Source organism: Chrysemys picta, chromosome 13, assembly GCF_011386835.1.
Source record: "Chrysemys picta bellii isolate R12L10 chromosome 13, ASM1138683v2, whole genome shotgun sequence".
Taxonomy (NCBI): Eukaryota; Metazoa; Chordata; order Testudines; family Emydidae; genus Chrysemys; species Chrysemys picta.
Window position 1 is genome coordinate 48,870,205 of NC_088803.1, and position 26,406 is coordinate 48,896,610.

At 45.7% G+C, this 26,406-nt stretch overlaps 1 protein-coding gene across 1 annotated transcript; it reads right to left on the reverse strand.

Moving 5' to 3' along the window:
- Positions 1-353: 353 nt before the first annotated feature.
- Positions 354-3,905, reverse strand: BHLHE23 (basic helix-loop-helix family member e23). The gene is made up of 3 exons (XM_065566140.1): positions 2,630-3,905; positions 1,789-1,869; positions 354-884 (listed from the first exon to the last, which is right to left on the reverse strand). Exon 1 carries the CDS (start codon positions 3,410-3,412, stop codon positions 2,687-2,689), a length of 726 nt encoding a protein of 241 aa, XP_065422212.1. The 5' UTR covers positions 3,413-3,905; the 3' UTR covers positions 354-884; positions 1,789-1,869; positions 2,630-2,686.
- Positions 3,906-26,406: the final 22,501 nt, after the last annotated feature.

Here is a 26,406-nt window from a genome sequence, read left to right on the forward strand (position 1 = left end):
CTATCCTAGTGCTATATGCAGGAAAGAAAAAGGAAATAAGTAGACTCTCTCTACTTCTAAGTTATAAATATACACCTTGATGTATATTTTTAGTCATGTCTTAGAGGTTATTTTAACATTACTGTGGTGAATTCTAGACTTCTGTTTTCGAATGTCCAGCTTTTAAAAAGTACTTAGATACTGTAACCTTGCCACATTTCCATATGATTTTCTTGATTTCTAGGTTTGAAATTCCATTTTTATCCTACTGGGTAGGAGAGCATTTAATTCAAAATGGGTTCAGAGCAGAGTTCTGAATATCTCAAGGTCCCTTAGAAAGAGGATATTTTAATCAGAGGATGGATATGACAAAATAAGGAAGCATTTTTTTACTGGAAAATTGAGAGAAAAGTTAATCAATAAAATTATATCCAATAGCATTGTTCTACAGTACACCTTATATCCATGGAGACTTCCTTAAGCTATCAGAAAAAGCAGCAATTATAAACCCCATCATTATTAATGATCATCTCTGAATCAAACAAGCTTGTTTTTAATATGAAACTGTTAAATTCTTTATTCTACGGCTATTTTAATAAGAGTGGAAACTTAACAATTAAACTATTCTGCATTTAAATAACACCAACTGCTCCGTTTCCAGCGCTTTCAGCAAGAATTAATAAGCGTTTATCATAAAATCATGCTTTAGTGTTAAAATTGAACCTTTGTTGAAAATCATTTCTGGCACTGACTCAGTCTGCAGAGTTTAAAATGATTTTTGTATTTCCTAGTCGTTTTTGCTTCAGCAATGGTTCTTCTTGCCTTTATTTTGTCAGAAGTGTTTTAAACATACTTTTGTGTCTCATCTCGCTCTCTCTTTGTCTTGACACATAGAAACAGATAAACTGGAAAAAAAAAAAGGGAGGGATGAAGAAATAAAAATGGAAATGAGTAGAAACCAGTTTTAAGCATATGTCTGTACGAATGAGGCTTAATCACACACTTCATTTTGCAAATACAAAAGTCTTTTGGAAATGTATTAATTAAAATTAAATACTACAGACAAGCAGCTTTAGAGGGACTGCAGTCCTTGCCAAATTAGCATAACACTGGCGACAGCCATGGAAATTGGTTTAATAACCCTAAATAGTTACACCCCATTCCTAACACAAATGGCCATGGACAGGTCTAGCCCCTCAGGCTGCTACTGTACCAGTTTACGTGGTCGCTCTGACATTGGGTGGTGGGTATTCCTGTCTGAACACAAATCACAGAATGCACCTCAATTATTATTATATAATGATTTGTGAAGTATACAAGGCATCACAGCATTAAAAAAAAATCCCAACCATTTAGGGACTAGCTACAGAGCTCACTTGGTAACTTGCACCAATGTGACACACACTTGGAGAGAGCTTTTGGTTTAGTGATCACAGTGGGCCAAGCTTCTGACATAATATAGGATTAGGATTAGCAGATACAATAGAGAACCAAGCAAATAGAATACCAGTGATTTCAAACAATCGTTTATAGTCATCTCTGGCATGTTTTATTTTGTTTTGTGCATTAAACTCTTACAAAAATAACTGCTAAGTTATTCTTCTAATAAAGCTGCAGCTTTGAGGACAAAGACTTTAGTCAAGTATCCAAATGCAAAAACTCAAACCAACCTATCCCCAGACTATTTCTCTTTAAATGACAAGAGTAAATCACTTCCCCCCCCTTCAAGATTTATGGGATAAGTAAAAAAAAAAAAAAGTATATTGAAATGGAGTTATCCAGTAGTATTTTTAAAACTGACTCACTCACCTAACTTCCACCAGTCTAATCCAAATGATGTTTCTTTACACCTTACATTGACTTCATCATTTATTTTGCTTAGACTGCCAACTGGTTTAGAGAGATGTAGGACAGAGTAAGTGGTTATTCATGTCTTTTATTTGTTATAAATACACTTTAATACGTTGAGTGATTTTATGTTTTGTTTACCAAAGATGAGCAATGACTTTGGAAAATCATCTGGAAAACCCAACCAAGTTGAGAAACAGGCAAAAAAGCAGGCAACAGTGTACAATCAAAATACTTTTGTCAGTCCAAGAATGGGTTCTTAACTTGAAAATAAACTAATAATTGTAAAGCTTCCATGGTTTTACCAACACCACAACAAACACCTGAGAGCTGATCAGACGGCATTTTAGTTTAATTCTTGGGCACTATTAGATTAATTTCCCCCTTTTTATAGGTGATTTTGCATTCTGAAAACATTGCATAGTTTTTACCCAGGTTGATCAATCCAAAGAAAACTCACTGAGATTTCCATTTCCAGATTTTCTCTCTGTGTATGGGTGTGTTTTAAAAACTTTGTTTAAACGGACCAAGAAACTTTGTGGGCCAAAGCAAGTTGATAGGCAAAAGTTATGCTCAAAGTTAATCCATTAACAGGCTGGGAAGAAAATAAAAAAAACACTACAGAAAGTTGCAAGCAGTGTGATTGCATTAAAAACCATGGAGGGGTGGGGAGCATTTTACAGAATTTTAGCTAAGTGAACTTTAAAACGGCGGGGTTGTTTTGTCCAAACAGCTTTCAAATATTTCCCAATGAGAGAGCAAAAGAAATAGTCAAATACAAAAGAAAAAAAAGAAACTTAACTGATGGTTGGAAGCCAGGGCTGATGGAGTGGGAAGAAAAGCGGACAGGCAAAAGAACTCAAGGTTTATCATGACAGTGTTTGCAGAGAGTGGAGGTTGTCCCGGGGAAGGCAGTGCATTTCTCAGGGCAGCTGGGCAGGGCTGTGCCCGAGAAGGGATACACCGCTGACTGTCCGAAGGGGTTGAGTGTGGCAGGGAGAGGGGTGCTGAGGCTCTGCCCTTGGTTCAGGTAGGCCACGAGCCGCCTCATCTCCTCCAGAGCCTGCGCCTGCATGAGGATGTAGTTCTTGGCCAGCAGCAGGGTGGCGATTTTGGAGAGTTTCCTCACCGAGGGGCTGTGGGCGTAGGGGATGACCGAGCGCAGCCCGTCCAGCGCGTCGTTCAGGTCGTGCATCCTCCGGCGCTCCCGGGCGTTGATGCTAAGCCGCAGCGAGCGCGGCTCCTTGGGCTTCTTCCCCAGGGCGCCCGCCTTGAGTTTGCCGTCCCGCTCGTACGCCGGGCTCCCCTGGGCCGGCTCGAAGGCGTCCTCCTCGTCCCCGCTCTGCTCGCCGCTGCTCTCCGCCGACTTGCCCAGCGGGTTGGGGTGGAAAGCCCCGCCGCCGCCCGCGTAGCCCCGCGGGCTCTCCGCCGCGCCGCGCCCCGGGCCGTAGGCGAAGGCGGACTGGCCGTAGCTCTGAGCCAGGGCCAGGTAGGGGTCGCTGCCCAGGGACTTCAGCTCGGCCATCGCCTTCTCGGGGAGGTCCCCGGAGCCCGGGAAGAGCTCGGCTCCCTGGGCAACACTCATGGGCGCACGGGGCACTTTCCCTGCGCCTTCCCCCCCTCCCCCGCTGGGGTCTGCGCCCCTCCTGCGCTGCGCTGCGCCCCCCTCCTGCGCCCTGGTGGATCGCGGGGTCTGCGCCCCTCTCGGATCTCGGTCTGCGCCCCGCTGGGATCTCGGGTTTGCGCCCCCTCCCGGGGGGGTGCGCGCCCTGGCTGGGTGTCGGTGTGTCTGGCTGTGTCTCGTTCAGGTCTGGCTAGCACCGCGCTGTGCCCTGGCTGGGGGCGGGATATGAATCATCTCCTTTCCCAGCCGCCCGTTATATTACAGAGAGGGGCCCGCTGGGATTCACCAGCCGCCCAATCAGAGAGATCTCTTTAATTAATGGTATTGTGGGGCATTAAAACACAGGCAGGAGAAGCCAAGGGAGCGCCCGGCCAGGGACGGCTCCTTAGCCACGAAGCCAGTGTGCTTCCCCCCAAGGCCAGGTCCCGGCCCTGGATGGTGCATTTATTTTCAGGTGGGAAGGACAGAGGCATGTTCAGAGCTTGCCCTTTGATTGTGCTTTGAACGGAGAGGCGCCTGTCTGCCCACTCCAATAATCACGTTCCCTACAGCAGCCAGGGGGGCAGCTAAACATCTGTGAAAATCGTCAGAGCTCTGCTGGGTTTCCAGGATAAACCCTTTGCAACTTCTGCTGCCCGGCGGGAGCCACGTGGGACCTCCCAGCAGTCCGGCCCGAGGACTCTCTAATCACTACCAGTGTGACAATCCGTAGCTCCTCTGTGATCCCTTCCACACGGGCACCGACCTAGGCTGGAGTTCTCTATCCCGAAAACCGGGACCCACACGCTTCCTTCCTCGGGGCTGCGGCTTGAGGGATGTAGTTAGATCTAATCTCCTCCCGGGAGGGGAAAGATCGCTCGGTGTTTGTGCAGCCTGGCATGACAACAGAGCAGACAACGGTGCGAGCTCACACTCGCGTTACAGGAGGAAGCTTAATGGAGGGGATCTTGCAGACAAGCACTTGCTGTCCAACTTTTCTTTGCAAAACCAAGTCACGATGCTGAGGCCAAACAGACACCCTCTTTCCCCCACCTCATTAGGAGAAGGGAGGCAGTTGAAGCGAAAAAAGGAAAGTTTTAATGAGGCATTTTGTTGGCTTTCTGCTACAGTGGAAAGTTTGTGGTGGCGAGATGCAGCCCCCTGCATTATGCGACCTTTACTTAAGTTTAATTCCTGTTTTTCCTCGCTCCACTTATCATCTAGTGCCCCCTACCACTTTTCTTCAAAGTTCACAGGAGAACCGCACACACTTCACTTTGCAAGGCTTCTCCATGCCTAGCAAGCTGAACATGTTTCTGTTCTTAAAAATATCAGCCCCATAGAAAGGCGCAGTGGTTATAACAAAATCCAAATGCACAATTGAGCCTATATACCCTGCCCTCACATAAAATCCCAGACCAAAACAAAACCCAGGGGCTGGGGTGTGGGAGTTGTGAGTGAATATTTTAAATGGTCTCCTTCCAATATTTTAATATAATACAAATAATCATTTACACAGTCTGCTTTCTGTGAATTGTCCCTCAGACATGGGAAGGGAATCCATGGCCGGGGTCTGGTACTAATAGGTTATGGAAGCTTTCACCTCTCCCTCACTGGTGTGAATCCAACTTGGAATCATTAGTGAACAAAAGGATTGCCAGCTGATGGCTGTACCGTAGCCCCTATTAAATAATTTGGTGATCTAAGTCCAGTCCCTCATGAGGACAGACGTATATATCACAAAAGAGAACAGGGCACTTGTCATAACTGACACCCTCTGGGGTCTGATCATTTGGGCATAATACATGCAACTCCCCAATGAGATTAATAGGCATTTTGCCTGCCTGAGGGACTGAAGGATCAGACTCTTGTGTGGTAATCTCAGAAGAGGAGCAAAGGAGTGAATGGGAGTGGAACAGAACATAAGAACATAAGAATGGCTGTACCGGGTCAGACCAAAAGTCCATCTAGCCCAGTATCCTGTCTACCAACAGTGGCCAATGCCAGGTGCCCCAGAGGGAGTGGACCAACAGGCAATGATCAAGTGATCTCTCTCCTGCCATCCATCTCCACCCTCTGACAAACAGAGGGTAGGGACACCATTCCTTACCCATCCTGGCTAATAGCCATTAATGGACTTAACCACCATGAATTTATCCAGTTCTCTTTTAAATGCTGTTATAGTCCTAGCCTTCACAACCTCCTCAGATAAGGAGTTCCACAAGTTGAATGTGTGCTGCGTGAAGAAGAACTTCCTTGTATTTGTTTTAAACCTGCTGATTTACTCCTGATGGAGACTGATTTACTCTTTCAGCCTTACCACAGGTCTCTCCTGGTTGGGATTTATGCCCCCTGTTAAGCAGTATGGAGGAAGGTTACACCACCGCTATGCAGATTGTTCTTACTCTAATAATAAACATAGGGCTTCAACATTTTGTTGGGTTTAGTATGCAGGTGCTGTTGGTGGCCTGTGATATGCAGGAGGTCAGACTAGATAATCTGGTGGTCCCATCTGGCCTTAAACTCTGTGATTTGCAGTCTACTACTGTCAGACCAGCACGATTTCCAAGCAGTAACATCACTTTAATTTCTTCGGGGTAACGTGGTTGCAATGATGAACCAGGGGAAAGAGATGGCAATGTGGCCTGCAAAATTGGTTTAAAATATCTAAACTCACTGGAGCTGTGAGGACTAATTTAGGCCTTCTAAGATGGACACATTGAGTTCCATGCAATTTACCATGGGGGAAGAGTTCTTAAAAACATACATTTTTGTTGTAATGTGTTTCAAAAAGGGAGTCTTTAACCCAAGTCCAGGCCTGGAGCTGCACCCTGTCAGCCAAATGCACAGACTTCAACCCCCACGGCACTTTTTGTAAGACACGAGAGGTTCCCCCCAATATTCTTAGCGCAGAATCACCTCCTGCAACCTTCTATGGTAGAGTGTGTTGCCCTGCCACCTGCCGCTGCTGCCTTCCACCTGAATGTCTGTGGTTATTCCTGTATATAATTACACAACTGGTCTGATGTACATGATTGATATGATGTGTGATTTATAAATGTAGGATATTATTCATTCAAACTAACTATAATGGGTCAAAATCATTCCTAATGTTGACTTTAATGAAGTTACACTAAGGATGTATTTAATCCATCCATAACACCCATAAAGAAAATCAAATTGCATCTATCTGTTTTGATACTTCTTTTATAAACACAAAAATGCACAGAGATTTAGTCCATGGAGTTAGACCATGGCTCATTAAGGAAGGCACCTAAACAGGATTTTCAAATTCTGAATTTGGGTGCTCAGCACTTAAGTGTCCATTCTGGGCACCGAAATTTCAATGTAAAACCTCAGACAATGGTTGTATGGGTATCCATGCCTGGATTCACAGATCCAAGTACAAAAAACAATGTAAACTTATTTGTATATCTACTTTCTCCTAATACACACAAACACACCATTTTGTTGTATGACCCTCTAAGTTAGAATTCAAGGATAAGATCAGAGTTTTTTGGTGGCTCACACCAAACAGAAGGATACACTGATGCAAAGAAGGGCATACACATCTAACGCCGGTGGCCTTCAGGCTCCAGTACATGACCCTCATCCAGCCTCACTGTTAAGTTAAGTTAACTGACTGGAGGATGAAAGAAACAGTCAAGAGTTTTCTCTTCCAGCCAGACCAATGTAAAGAAGCATTCACAGGACATTAACTTGAGAAAACAGAGAAGTAAACACCCTGAGCTCTGTCAAACAATCCACAGAGAAATCCGTACTTTGTACTTGGTTGTGATTTGTTCAGCATGTGTGTAGAGTTGGTGAGGTCATCTTGGCTTAGGAGAAGATGGCTGATGGCTGAGCATCCGCTGTGCCGAGAGAGATTTTCAAAGCAGAGGACTTGTCTATTTTGATTTATTTCATGGATTCACTACGAGTGTTCATTTTAAATGCAATAAAAAAAACCAAAACCCTGATCTTTGCTGAGTTGGCAGGTATTTGGTGGCCTCATTGTATCCAGCTGGAGGGTATTTGAAAGCCATTGCATTTGGGGGCTTTGAAACCAGGGCTGACTTCATTGTATACACTGTACAAGTAGTCACCTAGGGCAGCAAAATGCAAGGGGCATGTTCAATACCAGTTTGTATGGGTGAGCACCAGTGTTTCCTCAAATTTTTCCCACCCATGTGTGGAATGAATTCTGTTATGTGCACCAATACAGAGGTGATGTGTAACACATCACCTTCGTATTGGTGCACATAACAAAATGTATGTGGCGGGGGTGAGGCCAAGGGGTTTGGAGTGTGGGAGGGGACACAGGGCTGGGGCAGAGGGTTAGGGGTGCGGGGTGGGGGGAGGGCTCCAGCTGGGGGGTGCAGGCTCTGGGGTGGGGGTCGGGATGAGCGATTTGGGGTGCAGGCTGCCCCAAGGCTACAGTGGGGAGAGAGGACTCTCCCCCAGCTCTCTCTCCCCACAGCAGCACCTGAGCTGTGGGGGAAGAGGCACCTCTCCTCCGGCTGCGGCAGGGCCGGGGCTGGGTTGGGGCCAGGGGAGGAACACCTCTCCCCCCTGCCATGGCAGGTCCAGGCCAGGATTGGGTTGCGGCCAGGGGAGGGGTGCGCGCCTCTCCCACAGCTGGTCCATGGGAGGAGCTGGGTTGGGACTGGAGGAGGGGCGCTTCTCCCCTGGCTGCGGCAGGTTTGGGGCTGGGCTGGGTTGGGGCCGGGGGATGGGTGTCTCTCCCCCAGCCCTGGCAGGTCCGGGGCTGGCGGAGAGGCATCTCTCCCTGCCGCAGCCCTGAGTGCCTGTGTGGTGCTTAATAGGCTACATAGAGGGAACTTAGATGAGCGCTGCTATTATTATTTATTATTTGTATTGATGTAGTGCCAGGAGCCCCAGTCACCGAGCAGGACCCCCGTGCTAGGCGCTGTACAAACACAGAACAAAATGATGGTCTCTATTTCAAACAGCTTGCAATCCAAGTATACAATGAGAGACAGATTAATACAGCTAGACATGGAGTGTACAAGAAAACAATCCAACGGCATTGGTCCCCGTGACAGGCAGTGGTTTTAGGACACCAGCTGCTGAACCATTGTCAAGTTTTTTGTAGTAAACATGGCAAGGAGAATTTTAAGAAGGGTTTTGAAGGAGGAGAGTGCGGTGGTTTTGTGGATGACTATGGGGAGCTTCTCGTATAGATGAGGAGCAGCATGGGAGAAAGCACAAAGGTGCTTGTTTGAAAGTTTAATGAGTGGGTGATGAAGGCGGACATCTGTGGTCCATCGGAGGTGGGAGTCAACACCTCGATAGCGTATAAGATAATTGGCAGCCCATCCTCATGTTACCTAAGGCTTTGAAAGTGAAGACAAGTAGCTTATGTCTGATGAGATGGAGAAGGGGAAGCTTGAGAACTACTAAAATGAGGAGACAGTGTGGTGTTAAAGTAAAGAAAGCAAACCTGTAGTATGGGATGAAGGAGCAGGTTTTGCTTGAGCTATCCATTTCTTACCTGGCTTGGATTTCTTTTTCTATATGACCTTAACTCTGAAATATCTGTGTTTGTAATGCTTCGTTTTGGAATAATTACAACATCCCTGGAATGTTTTATACCTCTAAATTACTGACACATAGGCTCAATCTTAATTCTGTTTTAACAGGGATTTTTAGCTGGGAATAAATAAAAGTAATGAAATTAAATGAAGAAAAGGAAAATGTAAATTGAGTAACAGAACGAAAAGGCCGAATGGTGCTATTGATTAGTGTGGAACGGTCTCCCAAGTGGAAGAAGCAGTAGCCCCCTCAAACAAAGCACTGACCCGTAGGGCATCAGTTCTGAAACTTTTTGCCCTCGTGCTCCACCTTTATCAAAGCATATAATCAGAGGCTGAACCTTGCTGTGGGCTGGAGGCATTGTTCAGAGAGATCAGCTGCGAATGAGATCATTTGACACCTTTCAGGGAGATGGGTGAATTTGTTCCTATGGCCAGGCTAACCCAGATTGATTTTGGAGACTGACCTATCTCTGCAGGGGAAGAGAGGCTCAAAGAGAAACAGGATGGGGGAGGGGAGGACAGAAATGAGGAGCAGGGGGCACAAGAGCTGAAGGTGAAGAGGCTGGGGATAGAGGTTTCCCTCATGTCGTCTCCTCCCCATTCTGTTCCCATTGCATGCTCACCATTAGTGACTCTATTCCTCCTTGGAGCCACTGCCTAGTTCCACTTCACTTCATCCCATCCTTGCTAGCAAGGCCCTCCCTGAGACGGCTGGTGGCCACCTACTCCTTTGCCCCTATTTGTCCTCCCTAGAGGCTTCACGCTGCCTGGGCACCGGTAGATGGAGCTTTGAGCATCAAGGAGGAGAGACAGTTTCCCTGCTCTCAAGGCCAGCAAAATGGCTGCCTCTGAGTCCAACAGCTGGCAGGTGTTACTGCAGGGGAATTCCCGCTCATTCCCTGCAACATGCATGAGAACAATTTTAGCTGGAGCTGGAACTAGCTCGTGGGGGAATTTGTATTTGCTGGCTTCAGGATTGTAAATAGAAGGGTAATAAAAGAGTGTTGTGCCCCAGCCAGACACTGTATCGGCCTATGGCCTGGCCCCAAAGCTTGAGAAAGGAGATAATCACTGAGACTAGCAAGGAGGAAACTGAAGTCATCGTAATGGGAGGTAATAAGAGCACAGTGAGTTGAGGCTGTGAGCAGATGGAAATCTCGATAAGGCAGATGCAACCAGTATGTAAAGGTGGAAATAGGAGGTTATTTGTTTCAGTAAATGACAGCTTGGGAACAAAGGGGACACCAAGCTTTCTGCTGCATGTGGCATGTTTTCACCAGGTCCCTACAAAGTATAGTTTGCATGTCCTTTTCCCACTGCCTCCCCTTCCCTTTTGCGCTAATGTGAAATGACTAGCTTGTCTCCCTTCCTTCTCCTCCACATTATAACCACCAACACTAAGATACACAATGACACATGCACACTCTCTCATGCTAGCAATATTCAGGCACTCAGAGAGCTAGGGTGCTAATTTTCTCTGTGAGTTTTAATCCGAAGGTCACTTTGCTACTCTTTGTGATAGGTGTACGGGTAAAGCTTCACAATCCTGTAGGCCTAGGAACGTGCATGTAAACATGGCGCGTGGGTAATCAAAGGACGAACGATTTCCTTTTTACTCATCTCCCCTCAGCTCACCTCCAGAGTCTGAATCGGTTGCAGTTTCTGCATATCGTCTTTCTCTTTCACTGCCCTCCTCACAGATTTCCACCCCATTAAGACTGTTTACCTGCTTTAACCACTTGATTGCTTCATGACAGTAAGACATCTGAAGTACTAATCGAACAGATCTGTATATTAACCTTTTTCAACCAATGTTTGCTCCCAAATGCAGACAGGCACGGATTAATTGATAATATCTGTAGACAATCCTGTTTTGCAAGTGATAATAACAAGTAGAGATAAGTACTGGAAATTAGCCCTCACCGTCAGTAAAAATCACGCTCATGAAGAACGATGGCATGACAGGCACTTATTTAAGGAGTTACAGTTGCACAAGACATGTTAAAGGCAGTGTTGGAATTGGAAAAATTACACATATCCAGTTAAGCTACCTCCAAGGCAGAGGAGGGCCAATAGTTAGAACTAAATTCCTTTATAAAGACATCATTGTGCTGTTGGCAGGGGGAATAAACCTGGACAATAACAAAGACCCTGGCTTCAGAGGTAGGTCTAACTTGTCTTAAGGTCATTTGGGTCAATAATTCCTATGTAGGTTCTCAAGGGGGTTTATATATAGATCAAGTCTTCAAAAGGTTAAATTCCCACCTTTCGATACTGACAAACAGAAGAGTAGCCCTATCAGTCACAAGAGGAGGGCTCGTTAGGATTTGACACACAGAGGCGACACGTGGGGAGGTATATGGGGTCACAAGGCTCCCCCACCCCGTATTTCTGCCAGGGTTTATATGCCCTGCCCTGAACCCCGCTGCATACCACCAGCATCTTTAAATTGTGCCCCACGCTTTCAACAGTTACAAGTTGCCTGTGTTTGACAGTGCTGCTTTATGTATTCATAAAAGACACAATCGAGAGGGCCCACCTGGATGCTGCTTGAATTTGAGCTAAAATCTGGACTTCAGAAAAAAGCATCACAGAGTCCAGCCCAGACTTCTCCCTCAAAATTCATCTGCACACAACAGTCTTTGACGATATTTGACACGGTTTCTCATTGAAAACTGATGTCGCTGCAAATTGTGAAACAGAAATGCTGATTTGGGCTTTGACATGTTGGACTGTAATAGCACTGAAAGAGGAGGACTGGAAAAAAAATAGTAACAGGGGAATGACCCATATGGAGAAATATGTGTGGAGATAAGGTAAACTTCCAAACAATTTGGAAAGACAGGACATCCTTGCGTGTCAAGAGAGTATTTGATATTCCCTTAATAGTTAAAATAGAAAATAACTGTAATGTACCAGATGTTGTATGGTACTTGCTAACTTTTTAAATGTGACTTTATATACTTTACATCTTCAAAACTCTGTATAACAGTGGTTTTCAACCTGTGATTGGTGGACCTCTGGAGTCTGTAGACTATGGCTAAGATTTCCAAAGATGAAATCCAAAATTCAAAAATGTTTAGGGGTCTGCAAATGAAAAAAGGTTGAAAACCACTGCTGTAAACATTTTACACAGTTAATTGTAGGCAATTAATCTTTATAATTGTAAGTGCCTCAAGGTAGGGTTCTTACCCTGATTGTGTCTGGTACAGCACAAAGCCTGCTCTAAATGAATGATTATAATAATTTGCTTAACTACCCATTTCTACTTTGTTGCGTAAAGTTCTCTTTGATGCCTTGAATATGTAGGGCTGCCTGCAAACAGTCACACTCACTACGTGGATATGTGTAGCATTTGCATTCCCAATAAGACAAAGTAATCAGGGCTGCACAAGCAAGTCACTTCCTCTTGGGAGTACTTCAGAACCACAACTCCCAGACTCCACTGCCTCTCCCCCAGATGACCTCATCATAACAAGGTGGCTTCTGGGCATAAAAATGGATTTGGGACTTGTAGTCTCACCTGTGCTATATGCATCCGAAGAAGTGGGCTGTAGTCCACGAAAGCTTATGCTCTAATAAATTTGTTAGTCTCTAAGGTGCCACAAGTCCTCCTGTTCTTCTTTTTGCGGATACAGACTAACACGGCTGCTACTCTGAAACCTTTCACCTGTGCTGGTTATCACCACTTGTTACCATAGCAAGAGATTGAACAACTTTATTTTCTTTTAATGTGGGAGAAAAAACACATTCTTCGAGTTGAAACATTTATTTTATGTATCTTGAAAACAGAGGCCCCAGGGAAAAAGTAGATAAAAACAAAAACAAACAAAAAGGCACCCAACCAAAATCAAACCAAAGGGGAAAATAATAGAATCACAGAATGATAGAATCATAGACATATAGGTCTGGAAGGGACCTTAAGAGATTGAATCCATTCCCCCTTTGCTGAGACAGGATAACGTGTACCTAGACCATCCCAGACAGGTGTTTGTCTGTTTTTAGAAACCTCCAATGACAGGCATTCCACAGCCTCCTTAAGTAATCATAGAAGTGTAGGACTGGAAGGGACCCCAATAGGTCATCTCGTCCAGTCCCCTGCACTCAGAGCAGGACTAAGTAATCATTTCATTTAATTCCAGTGCTTAATTATCCTTAGAGTTAGAAAGTTTTTGTGAATATCTAACCCTAATCTCCCTTGCTGTAAACTGAGCCGATTACTTCATGTCTTACCCTAAGTGGACATGGAGAACAATTGATCACACTATTCTTATAACAACCTTCTGAATATTTGAAAACTAATGTCCTCCCTCAGCTTTTTCTTTTTAGACTCGACATGCCCAATTCTTTCAACCTTTCTTCATAGGTCATATTTTCCAAAACCTGTGATCATTTTTGTTGTTTTTCTCTGGACTCACTCCAGCATGTTCACATCTTTATCAAAGTGTGGTGCTCGAAACTGGACACAGAACTCCAGCTGAGGCCTCACAAGTGGAGAGTAGAGTGGGACAATTACCTCCCATGTCTTACAAATGAGACTTCTCTTAATACATCCCAGAATGACATTTGCCTTTTTTGCCACAGAATCGCCCTGCTGACTCATATTCAATCTGTGATCCACTATACCCCCCAAATCCTTTTCTTCAGTACTACTGCCTTGCAATTTATTCCCCAGTATGTATTTGTGCATTTGCGTTTTCCTTCCTCGGTATAGTACTTTGCACTTGTCTATTAAATTTCATTTTATTGGTTTCAGACCAATTCTTCAATTTATCATGATCATTCTGAATTCTAATCTTGTCTTCCAAAGTGCTTGCAACCCCTCCCAGCTTGGTGTCATCTGTACATTTTATAAACATATTCTCTACTCCATTATTTAAATCATTAATGAAAATATTGAATAGTGCCAGATGCAAGACAGACACCTGTGGGACCCCACTTGATATGTCATCCTAGTTTGACAGTGAACCATAACTACTCTTATGAAGTACTTATCAGTAGACAAATATAGAGTGAGATATCAATAGAGAATGCATCAAAAACAAAAACTCAAAAACCTAATATAGGCACCAGTGAACATTTTAAATGTCTAAAGAATTGGAATGAGATAAAGCTGAGCATCAGAGTCCAAATCTTGACCCAGATCCAAAAACTTTCCCACAGTTCGTGGGTGTTTAGAACTGGAGTTTTGGTTCGGGCCCCTGTCTAAATTAGGAATTGTGAAAGAGGCAAATGCAACCTTGGATGTTGCAGGTGAGGTGAGCAGAGATAGAGACATATTAATGCCATTGTACAAGGCACTGGTAAGACTTCATCTGGAATACCATGCACCATGCTGGTCACCCAAATTCAAGAAAGATGATTTCAAAATGGAACAGGTGTAAAGAAGAGGTAGGATGATCAGGGGCTTGTCTTATGAGAGGAGACTGGAAGAGCTTGGCTAATGTAGCCTAGCAAAATGAAGGCTGAGATGGGCTATGATTGCTCTCTATAAATACACCAAGCAGATAATCACCAAGGAGAGTGGGGGAAGAGCTATTTAAGCTCAGGGACAATGTTGGCACATGAACAAATGGGTATAATCTTGTCATGAATATATTCAGGGTGGAAATTAGAAGAAGTTTTTAACGCCCCAAGGACTGAGGTTCAGGAACAGCTCCCAGTAGGTAGGGTTGCCAACTGTCTAATCACACAAACCCAAACACCCTTGCCCTGCCCCTGCCTCTGAGGCCCTGTCCTTGCCCTGCCCCTTCTCTGAGGCCCCACCCCACTCACTCCATCTCCCCTCCCTCTGTCACTTGCTCTCCCCCACTCTCATTCACTTTCACTGGGCTGGGGCTGGGGGTTGGGCTGTGGGAGGGGGTGCGGGCTCTGGGCTGGGGCTGAGGGGTTCGGAGTGTGGGAGGGGGCTCTGGGCTGAGCCTGGGGTAGGGGGTTGGGGTACAGGTGTGGAGTGTGGGGTGCAGGCTCTGGAAGGGAGCTTGGGTGCAGGAGGGGGCTCAGGGCAGGGGGTTGAGGTGAGGGAGGGGGTGAAGGGTGTGGGTTCTGGCCGGGTGGCATTTATCTCGGGTGGCTCCTGGTCGGTGGTGCAGCAGCTCCCTGCCTGCCTTGGCCCTGCACCACTCCCAGAAGTGGCCGGCACATCCCTGCAGCCCCTGGGGGGCGGGGCAGGGGGCTCTGCATGCTGCCCCTGCCTGCAAGCACTGCCTCCACAGCTCCCATTGGCTGCAGTCCCTGGACAATGGGAGCTGCGGAGTTGGTGCTTGGGGCGAGGGCAGCACGCGGAGACCCCCTGCCCCCACCAGGGGCCGCAGGGACGTGTTGGCCACTTCCAGGAGCGGCGCAGGGCTAAGGCAGGCTCCCGCTGCCCCACCGGACTTTTAGTGGCCTAAGATCTCCCGGATTGGCTTCAGTAGCCTCTGGGAGATAGAGCCCGAGTCCGGGAGACACCTGGCGAAACCGAGAGGGTTGGCAACCCTACCAGTAGGAGTAGTGAGGGCTGTTATAATAACTGGGCCTACAAATGTACCCTAATTTTGAGCTCAACGGTGACCAGTGAGCGAAAGTTAATAAAATGTCACAGTAACTGATGATAGATGCTGATGGAAAAAGGTGCAAAAAAGCGACAGAGGCTGAAGTAGTTCAAAGAAAACAGCCTGGTGATATAATTCAAGGGTTGCGTGAAGATCATGCCTGGCAAACAACAGCAGTGAGAGACCAGAAATCAATGAGCCAAAAACTAGGTCTAATTGGTGGACAAAATAATGAGGGGATGGGGGGTTTCGCCCCTCTCCCCCTTTTGGGGTCCTTAAAAAAATCAAAGAAACTATGGGAGGAAAAGCTGGGGGAGGCTATTGTGATGCTGACTGACATAACGAAGGGGAATGATCAAGTTTCACCATTATAGCCGCCACCCTGCCTCCACTGTTCCTGGGACCCTGGACCTTCTTCCTCCTAATCCTGAGAGACCTCTTGACCAGCCCGGGCCAAACAGAGGACTCTAGATGACATCACCACCTCCACTGACTCTGGCTAAATCCCCACCTCCACCAGGGACACGAGACTTTGTCATCCCTCTTGCCCTCTCCCCCCACACCTGGTGTGTTCTTTTCCTTCCCCACCTCATTTCTTCTCTTTCCTCTCTCTCTCCTTTTTTCCTATTGTGCCCAGTTCTGGGCACCCCATTTCAAGAAAGATATGGAAAAATTGGAGAGGGTCCAGAGAAGAACAACAAGAATGATTAAAGGTCTAGAGAACATGACCTAGGAAGGAATGCTGAAAGAATTGGGTTTGTTTAGTTTGGAAAAGAGAAGACAGAGGGGACATAGCAGCAGTTTTCAGGTATCTAAAAGGGTGTCATAAGGAGGAGGGAGAAAACTTGTTCATCTTAGTCTCTAAGGATAGAACAAGAAGCAATGGGCTTAAACTTCAGCAAGGGAGGTTTAGGTTGGACATTAGGAAAAAGTTCCTAACTGTCAGGGTGGTTAAACACTGGAATAAATTGCCTAGGGAGGTTGTGAAATCTCCATCTCTGGAGATATTTAAGAGTAGGTTAGATAAATGTCTATCAGGGATGGTCTAGACAGTATTTGGTCCTGCCGTGAGGGCAGGGGACTGGACTCGATGACCTCTTGAGGTCCCTTCCAGTCCTAGAATCTATGAAAGCTGATTTAGCCAGCCAAGACTATCTTTTGCAACACCGCTCTCAGCCTGTGACCAAAGAGGCAGTTAAAAGCAATACCTTCAATAGGCCAATGCTGGTACAAGTTTGCCTGGTTTTGGAGTGGCTGAGGTGACCGCTGGCTGGGTATTTCCAGCAGGGAGGCTGCAAGTGAGCGTCAACACCAGAGACAGAAGCTGCATTTCCTATCTTTGCTGTTTGTTCTGCTCCTCCTTTTGGGTGTGTTTGTCTCAAAGGCAGCAGGATTAGACTTTAACAACAGCAACAATCACAGCTCCAGCCCAGCTCAACTCACCTTTTCTCTTTCCTCCCAAAAGGAGAGTCATTACCCTCTAAGCCAAGAGGCTGTCAAACAAGAGGGTTTTCCTCAAAGACTCTCTGCAGCTGGAGGAAAGGGGAACAAGAGGTGTTAAAATGAAAGCCTTGCTTAATACTTTTCTCTTCAAATGCATTAGCTGTTTTTCTTTCTTTTCTGTATCTTTAATACAACGTTAAAGGTTTTTAATAATGTGTTTGCCATGGACTAAGCAGGCTGAGGTCTCTGTGGACCAGACTTTGTTTAACACTGTTTAATTTTGGGTGGGTCATGTTTACACCTTTGACTCTTTGGGTTCTGTTATTCCAGCTAAATTACTACAACGGGGCAAACAACCCAACTAGTTTTAAAATGGAACTTGCTAAATTTACAGATGGGGTTATAAAATGGAGTGGCTGAGATGGGTGGGAACTGGATTGAGTGATCCAGGAGGTCCCTTCCACTCCTGTGTTCTAAGTTCCTAAGAACAAACTTATTACAAGTGAAGACTTGTCACCTTATTTAAAAAGAAATCTGGTTGTGTGTCCAACCCCGTCTGGATTAAGTTTTGACCACATGGTCTAGGTCATGAATGGGTATTTTTCCATTTGAAAAGGGAAGGAAAGAAGCATAGAAAACACAATAGCAGGAGTTTGTTACACTAACAACAAAACATAAATAGAAAACAGAGAAGATTAAAGAATAAGACCAATGTGCACTGACCAAGGGCTTTAAAGGTTTGTGTCCAAACATACTGTGCATTAAAATATCATTTGTCTTTTATTGTAATGAGATTAAAAGTCCACAGTATGAGATGTATCAGTCTTCCTCTGTGGTTCTGCAACCAATGCTGTGTATCTTGACTGGACATTCAGTGGGGTCAGATCTGAAAAAAATACCTTCATTTATAAATAACTTGCAGGAAATTGAGTGCATCTTGTTTTTAAAAGTCGTTTACTGACACCTAGCGTCCATTTAATGGATTGCACTTTTTTGCCTCACATGAAAGAAAGCAGAAGGCAATTCACATGGATGACCTCTGTGAAATTTTAATAGTTATAAATTAACCTAAAACTCCCCATATGCTTTTCATTAGCCAAAGCAAGGAGCCAGAGATTATAAAGTGAAGTGATAAAACTTCAGAGCAAGAACCAAAGGGTAAGGGATATGGTAAGGAGTGACCCTTTTTAATGTCTGTCTTAGGGTGTTATACCGCTGCCAATCACTGCAGTATCTGAGTGCCTTCCATGTAAATCTAGGCCCAGTTTCTGAAAGGCAGCTAGCATTTTAGCAAGCCTAAGACCCCTTCCCCTACTGCAGAGCAAATGGCTGGATATCAAGAAGAGAGAGAGAGGTGTGGGGTCAGGTATGTGTGGTCAAGGGACATGAGGCAATCATCCACTATACTCAATTCAGAGGAGATGGAGTACTTGTGCACGGTGCTCAACAAGACAGAAATAAAGAAAATGGAGCTACTGATGAATAAATACAGGCTTCTCTTTCCTGACACCTTTCGGCATGGGCAATAGAGAATCAGCTATGGAGTTAGCAAGGGAAACTGAGCAGAAAAAATATGAACCATTACCTAGTTAGATGTATATGGTGGTGGCCGAAGGCCACCTGAGCCCACTATATCCACTGAAACTACTTATTTTTGCAAATGTGCTTGTCTTCACTGTTCTGCAGTTCCCCACCCCTGTTTATCCACTTGTTGCAGATTATAAACCTTGATTGTGAGCTCTCCAGGGTAAGGACTCTGTCTTTGTTTTAATCATTTGCACAGTGCCTGGAGCAATGGGGCCCTGATCCCTGTCTGGGGGCTCTAGGCCATAATGGAGAAGAAAGAGGCCAGTTGGCTCTTTTTATTCTGGTAGCAAACTTCCTGGCTTGTTTTCAATGGAACTCACATTTTTGCCAGTTTTTGTTTTGTTTTGTTTTGCAATTCCCTCCTGTGATGTGATACAATCGAGGGCATGGATGGGAGCGTAATAGGAAGGCATAAAAATACTTCACATTGCTGTCTTCAAAACACATTATAGAATTAATTAATCCTCATAAGACCGCTCTGAATCATGCAAAGGAATATTATCATCTGCCTTTTACAGAGGGTGAAACAAAACCAGAGAAGGAATCAATGTCAGAGACTGGATTAGAACTGGATCAGGCATTCCCGGTGTCCTGTTCTTTCCTGAACCTTTGTACCATGGCTCTTTCTTAGGAAGAAACAGCTGATTTGAGAAGCTTGGGGAGAAACTGGCAGATAATTCACAAACATATTTATTGAGTAATTTGTTTTGGAAAATGTAAATTTTTTTCTCATAGTATCTAGATAGATCTACCGATGAAAAGTGCTAGATGAGAGTTAGATATTATGTATGACAAACAGTGATTTGATTATTCACCTAGTTCTCACTGGGAATATGCTTGAATTTCAGTATCTGTGACTCATGTTTTGTGCCATTCAGCAGCCCCAGGCTTGGGTGCTCTCCCTCCTAAACATCTTTGTGAGCTTAGACACTGGCCCCTCAATTCTCAAACGGCTGGAGACATTTATTGACTGTGGTGGAGCAATTTTCCCTTAGTTCATCTCCTCTCTTTACATTTAAAAGCAGCTGGTGTTCAGTGGTGGATCCAATTCCTTTGCTATATTGGTTTTCTGAGGTGTTTTCGGGGAAAATGGACCCACTAATGGCTTAGATTTATTTTTAAACAAATTAGCCTTAATACTCTCCCTTTGTGTTTTCTGCTTTCCCCATTGGGGTCTAGAATTAGTCAGTCAATGCTTTTAACTAATTGGCCAGCTAGGTTCTTGGCCTAGATCAACCACTCTTTGTTCTGCTTCACCACAAAGGGGACTCAGTGGTTCCCTGAAAGGGCAGCAGGGGATTTTCCTGTCTGGAGGCTGGGCGGGGGGGAAGAGAACCCCTGGCAGTCTAAAGCCCAAGTATCTGTCTCTAAGCCAGCTGTTTTGCCCTCTGTGCACAGGTGTATTTTTGGGATAGATGGAGTTTCCAGGAGGTGTGGCCAGAGTATGCTGCCCTCTACCGATCCCCAGCAGAGGGAGCAGTCCTCTGGTGTGATTTAGAGCTGCCTGGGTTGCTCTGACATTCAGCTGGGTCTCCAGCCAGCCCCAGTGTTGGGGGAGATGTAAAGGTGGTACAGAAACACCTTTGTCTCCCCATCTGTTAGCTATGCTGAATGTGAACTTGGCCCTACGGAGGATTAAACCCTCTGCCTTCATTGTCATTCTAAAGTAATGACACAGCAAAGACCTGCCAGCATGTCAAAGTGGGTAAGACACATGGAGATCACAGCTAAGGAATCGTGTGTGAACCAGATACAGATGGGGGAGCATTTGAGGTGGTGATGGAGCCATGTCTTCATAAAAGCTGAGGGACAATATATTGCTTCGTAACAGGGGCAAGATCCAGACCTCTTTTAGGATACTTACATGAAGAAGACTGTGCACTTTGGGCCAGAATCATTTGCTTTTACAATTCTAAGCTCTGTTGCTTTTATTTGAGTATGATCATTTGGCAAAAACTTTGTTCTCTAAACTTTTTTTTTGGTTACAATTTAATGCAGCCTAAACAGAGCTACTGTTAGTGGCATCTAGTTACCAGGTCTGATCACCTACCGCTGATCCTGCTTAGGTGAAGGAGATTTCAGTCCCTTTTGCTGTGACAGCTACAGCATGGCCACTCTTTTAAGTAGCCTCCGGGGTCTATCTTCTTCACTGCCTTTTGGGGGCTCTCCGGTACAACCACAGTTAGTTCAGCTCCGCTCTGGTTGTGGCAAATCTCTCTTCTGGCCTTTCCAGAGGACAGTCTCACCTCTCCCACACCCAGGCTATGTGCTGTCCCAGGCATGGTGCTGTAAGGCCTGTTTTTGCTGATTTTGTGGATAATTAGTCTACAACTGGTTAAAAACCAGTGCTGCTGGTGGGAGTCTGTGTTGCACCAGAGGCAGCAAGCACATAACTCCCCTTCTGGCTCAGTTACACTTGTTAGCAGAGTCTGTATTGGCTTCAAGGTGTTCCTCTTAGCCAATTAAGGCTTTCAGAACCTCGGGTGGAATTATCTCTGATCTAGCCCTGCTACTTAGCACTGTACTGGCCTCCCTTAACTGAATCATGAGGTGTGGACCAGTGGTTTAATCCCTCCTGTCTATAAATCCCTGAGAGGTGAAACATGCTGTCACTCATTCATTTTCAGAGGAAGGGCGGGTCTGTGGTTAAGGTACTGGCCAGGAGATTTGGCTTCCGTCTTCAGCTGTGCCACAGACTGTGTGACCTTGGGCAAGTCACTTGATCTCTCTGAGGCCATCCGTAAAAGGGGGATAATTTTACTTCCTTTCTCCTGCTCTTTTCTGTTTGGTCTAGTTACTCTGTCAGCTCCTCAGGGCAGAGACTGTGTGTATGTACAGCACCTAGCACAATGGGCTCTGGTTCTAGATGGGGCCTCTAGGCACTACTGTAATTCAAATAGTAAATAACAATACACTCTGTGAATAACAATGGAAAATCCCCTTGCTTTAGTGGAGCACTAGCATAGGACAAACACAGCAGTCCTTAGTTTTGCCCTATAGATGCAGCCACAATTTCCTTGAAACCTTTTATAAAGTGCCTCGAGATGTCTCTGCACAATAAGATGCAAAGGAAAAGTTTTGTTGCTGATCAGATGACATCTGTCCTCAACTGTCTCTCAATGGACTGACAAATTGCTTAATGAAGGTAGCCGTCCAATAGAGGGGGAGCAAAACCCCACACAGAACTTTTGGGGTTATTTTCGGGCAGTCTCTTAAAGTAGCAGGTTGACTAAATTAGTAGGCTACTGATATGCAGGTTTCACTCTGTCACTTACAAGTCTAATCTTTCCCCACTAGGTGGCAGCAAAAAGATGGTTAAGAGAATATTGTGCATTTTACAACACTTAGCAGAGAGTTTTTAATTGTTTCTCCTTTTGAATAGATTTCTCCTGGAGGGAAGAGAGCTGGTGAATCTTCCAATGCCTAGGCCTTGACTTATGAAATAGGTTCAAAAGAGCTTTGCATGTGCTGTTGGGGGGAGTGGGAGTAACATAGATTCCTTGTATGTTTCAGTACTATACATTATATATATTTGCATGAGCAGATTAATTGGTCTTGTAGCACCATCTGCTGGTTAATTATGTAGTTGTGCTGAATGATTTCAGAAGCAGCCTTCACCTGATCTCTTGGTCAGCTGTAAGAGCCTGAAGACAGGCTGCAGAAGGGCTGAGGGCACTCAGATTGAAAAAATAGAGACTGCCTCGGAGGACTAGCATAGCAGATCTGTGGATATCATAGTGGGGCCACTGGGGTTATTTGTTCCTCAAGACATCATGAGCTGATGACATATTCAGCCTTGGGGAAAGGTGGGGTCCTATTGCTTACATTGTGCTGCCACACACCTGTGATTAGACGGGGAGATTTGTTCTTCCAGACGCAAGACTGTAGTGATCACAGACTATTTTAGGAAGATGAGATTAATGAGCAGTACTTCCCCTCCTTAGAACAACTTGGCCCAGTGGCTAGGGTACTAGATTGGGAATCAGGAGACCTGGCTTCTTTTCCTAGGTGGCCACTGATCTGCCATGTGACCTTGGTCAAGTCACATCCTGCCTCCGTTTCTTTTCCCACCTCCACCTGTCTGGTCCATTTAGACGAGGGGCAGGCATTGTTTCTTGCTAGGTATATGTACAGTACCTGGCACAAGGGGGCCCTAGTATTGGTTAGAACCTCTAGGTGCTACTATCATACCCATAACATTTCTTATGTGCTTTTAGAGTAGGTCATTGCTGGTGCTAAAGGAAGAGATGTGCTTGGAGGTCTGCAAGACAAGCAGCACAGAGGAGGAAGAAGGCAGCACCTGCATTCTTAGGGGGAGCTTTGCTTTAAAACAGAAGAAATCAGTGTAAAAATACCCCACCCCTCTAAAGCCCAGGTTCAGCTACAACAGGGTCTCCCGCAGTCACGGTCTGAAGTCAAGGGGATAAGGTCTAGCCTGCTTCAGCCCAGACCCAAGCATACAAAACCCAACCACCCCTTTTCTCCTCTTATCCCCATAGCAGCCTCAGTGCCTCACAGCAACTCTCTTATAGGGTGTGTGGGAAATTAATTGATGGCCTATAGCTGGCCCGGCCCAGCCCAGCCCAGCTCAGGGCAGGCAGCTGTGTGCCTTCCTCCAGCCAAAGGGAGAGTGTTAACCCTTTCCCTGCCGTCCCCTGGAAGGGGGGGCTATATACCCTGTCAATATGTTAGCTGCTTTTCTGCAAAGAGTAAAGTAATAAACAAGCAGGTGCAGTGTGAAGGGCAAGGTGAGCGGCATGTTCAGTAGTGTAAATTGTTGTGGGTTATTGTTACATAATTGCTGGGCATCCCAGGTGGAGTAGAAATCTATTCACCAGGCTGTTAATAATAATAAATAAATTATTGGAGATATCCTATCTCCAGAAGGGACCTTGAAAGGTCATTGAGTCCAGCCCCTGCCTTCACTAGGCAGGACCAAGTACTGATTTTGCCCTAGATCCCTAAGTGGTCCCCTCAAGGATTGAACTCACAATCCTGGATTTAGCAGGCCAATGCTCAAATCACTGAGCTATCCCTCCCCACAGACTAGGAATCAGGAGACCTGGGTTCTATTCCCAGGGATGACATTAAGAATTCACTTGCTTAAGCCTGAGTTCCAGAAGCATTATGGTGGATGTGCCAGACTTTGCTACCTTCAGGGTGGGGCATTTTAAATGGCATCTTTCTAAATCATTGGGGTGAATCTGGTGGTCAGCAGCATTGAGCCAGGTGGCACACATGCTCCGCTGGCGATCTCTGCACTGACCTAGGACATGTTTTGCTTCTGGTGAAGGCAATGAGAACTTTCCCATTAATTTCAACGGGAGCAGCTTCCCCACCTCCCCGAACCTCGAAGGCCTCCAGGCCATCTCTGCGGAACCCAGTGCGGCGACTGAGGAGAAGTGGCTTGTACCTCCCCTATCCTGGGGCGGCTATGGGCCAGTTCAGCTCCTTCTGCCACAGGGCAGCCAACATGGAGGGCATCCCAGCTGCCATGGCTTCTAGGGGCTTTCTGGCAGCCAGGGAATAGCTGGCATGGAAGGATGCCCTACTCCAATGGGCGAGGGACTCTTGCAAGGGAGACCTGACAGGGGCATTCCATGGGGAGACTTGACAGCTCTTTGGCGACCATAGACGGCATAGCTGAGAGCAGAATCTGACCCAAGACTGTAGATTGTAAGCAGGCGCTGACTTTTCATTGTGTTTGGGGGTACTCGACCCCAGGCTCTGTCCCAGGCCCAGCAAGCCGTGAAACAGCTGATTGTGGTGGACGAGAGGCACGAGGAGGGAGGGGGAGGTGCTGATGGGGGGGCTGCCGGTGGGTGCTCAGCACCCACCATTTTTTCCCAATGGGTGCTCGGCGCCTATGTTTTTGGGGCAGGAATTGTCTTTTTGTTCTGTGTTTGTCTAGTGCCTGGCACAATGGGGTCCTGCTCCATGACTGGGGCTCTTAGACCTTCCCCTAGATATTCCACAAAGGGAGTGATAAAAGCCGAGCTTTCTTATCCTTTCCTGAAGGTCTTTCCATTATTTTCGGACCTTTCCCTGCCACTGCAATTGGAGCATCCAAGCGTTAGCAGAGTCCCGTCTGTTCTAATCAGACAGGGGAGCAGTTGAAAATGGATTAAAAGGGGATTGAATGTGTCTTGTGAAAGCCTGGCTGTTGATTTCGATCCCTCCCATTCTGGCGTCTTTGCAGAAATGATTTTTACACTGTGTGGTGATTTAAATATTAATAAATTGGAAGAAAGAAAAGGAGAGAGGAATGAAAGGCCAGAGCCCAATGCCTCTCCTCATCGCAGTTAAAAAGCAAATGAAGGATATTTGTTACAAGCATTCGTTGCCTGGAGTTTTGTGAGCCTAAAGTAGAAACACAAGGAGTTGATGATGTTTTTTTATTGGGATGGGGGCAGCCCCGAGGAGTCCCCCATCATTGTGCAGTCAGACTCAGTCCCATTAGTCTATTCATTATGTAAAGTGGGGCGATTGGCAGCGAAGGATGCCCAAGAGATGATTTTTATGTCATAGATGTTTTGCGTCTCACAAGCGTTAGACATCTTGGAGAGCTGTTGGGTTGCATGCTCCAAATGGACTGTGAACAAGTGGAACCCAGAGACACGGGTGGCTGCTGCAGGAGAAGAGCTGACAGTATTTGTGTGGCAAATGAGAGCTCCTGCTTTATACAAACCTCCTTAGGAAATCTGTTGCTAAGGCAAAGCTCCCCACTTTGAGCTCCCTTCTGGGCTTTGCATTCCCCTCTCGCGGGAGTTGAGCTCTCACACTAGTCAAACAGGAACATGGCAGAATGGGAGTCTCTCGTCTAACTTGTGCAACACCCGTATTCGCTCTGCAGTGGGACTCGTGTGGAAAACACAGATGTTTGTTTGGAAACATGGTATATGGAAGATAACATGCTTCTGGGGAGTCAGGCCCATCTCTCTTAGAAGAATGGCTCAATTTAGGGCCCAATCCAACTCTTGCTGAAGCGTGCGTGTGTGTGCTTGTGTGTGTGTGAGGGGCTGCCTCCCATAATTCAATTGTATTTTCTCCCAGAACTGGGGAAAAGTGGGTGTCACCACTGTATATTAGGCCAAAGAAATAAAATACATGAACAATCCTCCACACATTTCCATTTAGAGGCCTCCATGCTGGGCCCAGGAAGAAATTTATTTCTCTCTCACCCTCTGTCTTGAAAACTCCTACCTCTCAATCTGGAACATCCATGTAAGTGGCGAATGACCTTCTGGCCCTTGGGACTCCAGCCGTCAACCCCTCTCCATCTGGCCTGCTTTAATGTGAGATTTTTTTCCTATCTCAAGACACTGCCTATGAAATGTTAAAAATGATCAAACTCAGATGATCAAGTGCAGCATTTTTCTGCATTTAAAAAGCAAATCAAAGCAGTGGGTGAAACTCCATCCTCAAATCCAGAGCAATGCTTTTGATTTCTGTGGGATGTCTTTGGATTGGCACTAGTGTAACTGAAGGCAGGATTTGGCCCAATGAGTAACAGAACTTTAATGTGTCACCGTTTTTGCACTATTGCCTCCTTCCCTTCTAAGCCAACAGTTTTCATACTGCACAAGATAAATTCTCAGTGCTGGACATCCCAAACAGTCACTCCTTTGGCAGGCTCCTTTCCTCCCATCACTGACTGTGTCCAGGGGCAGATAGTGCTGTTGTTAGTTCCTTGAGGCCCTGATGCAAAGCCTCTTGAAGAATTCCCATTGACCTCAGTGAGCTCTGGATTAGGCTCTAAAGTGACTGTCTTTCCATTTCCCCATATCACTCCCACCACTGAGGTCCCTTCTCATTGTCCTCTCAGCTGAAGAGGACCCAGATGGTGTATATACAT

What these genes read in the sequence shown, in the direction of transcription:
- BHLHE23 (XM_065566140.1), bottom strand. Translation starts at nt 3,412, where the DNA reads ATGAGTGTTGCCCAGGGAGCCGAGCTCTTCCCGGGCTCCGGGGACCTC.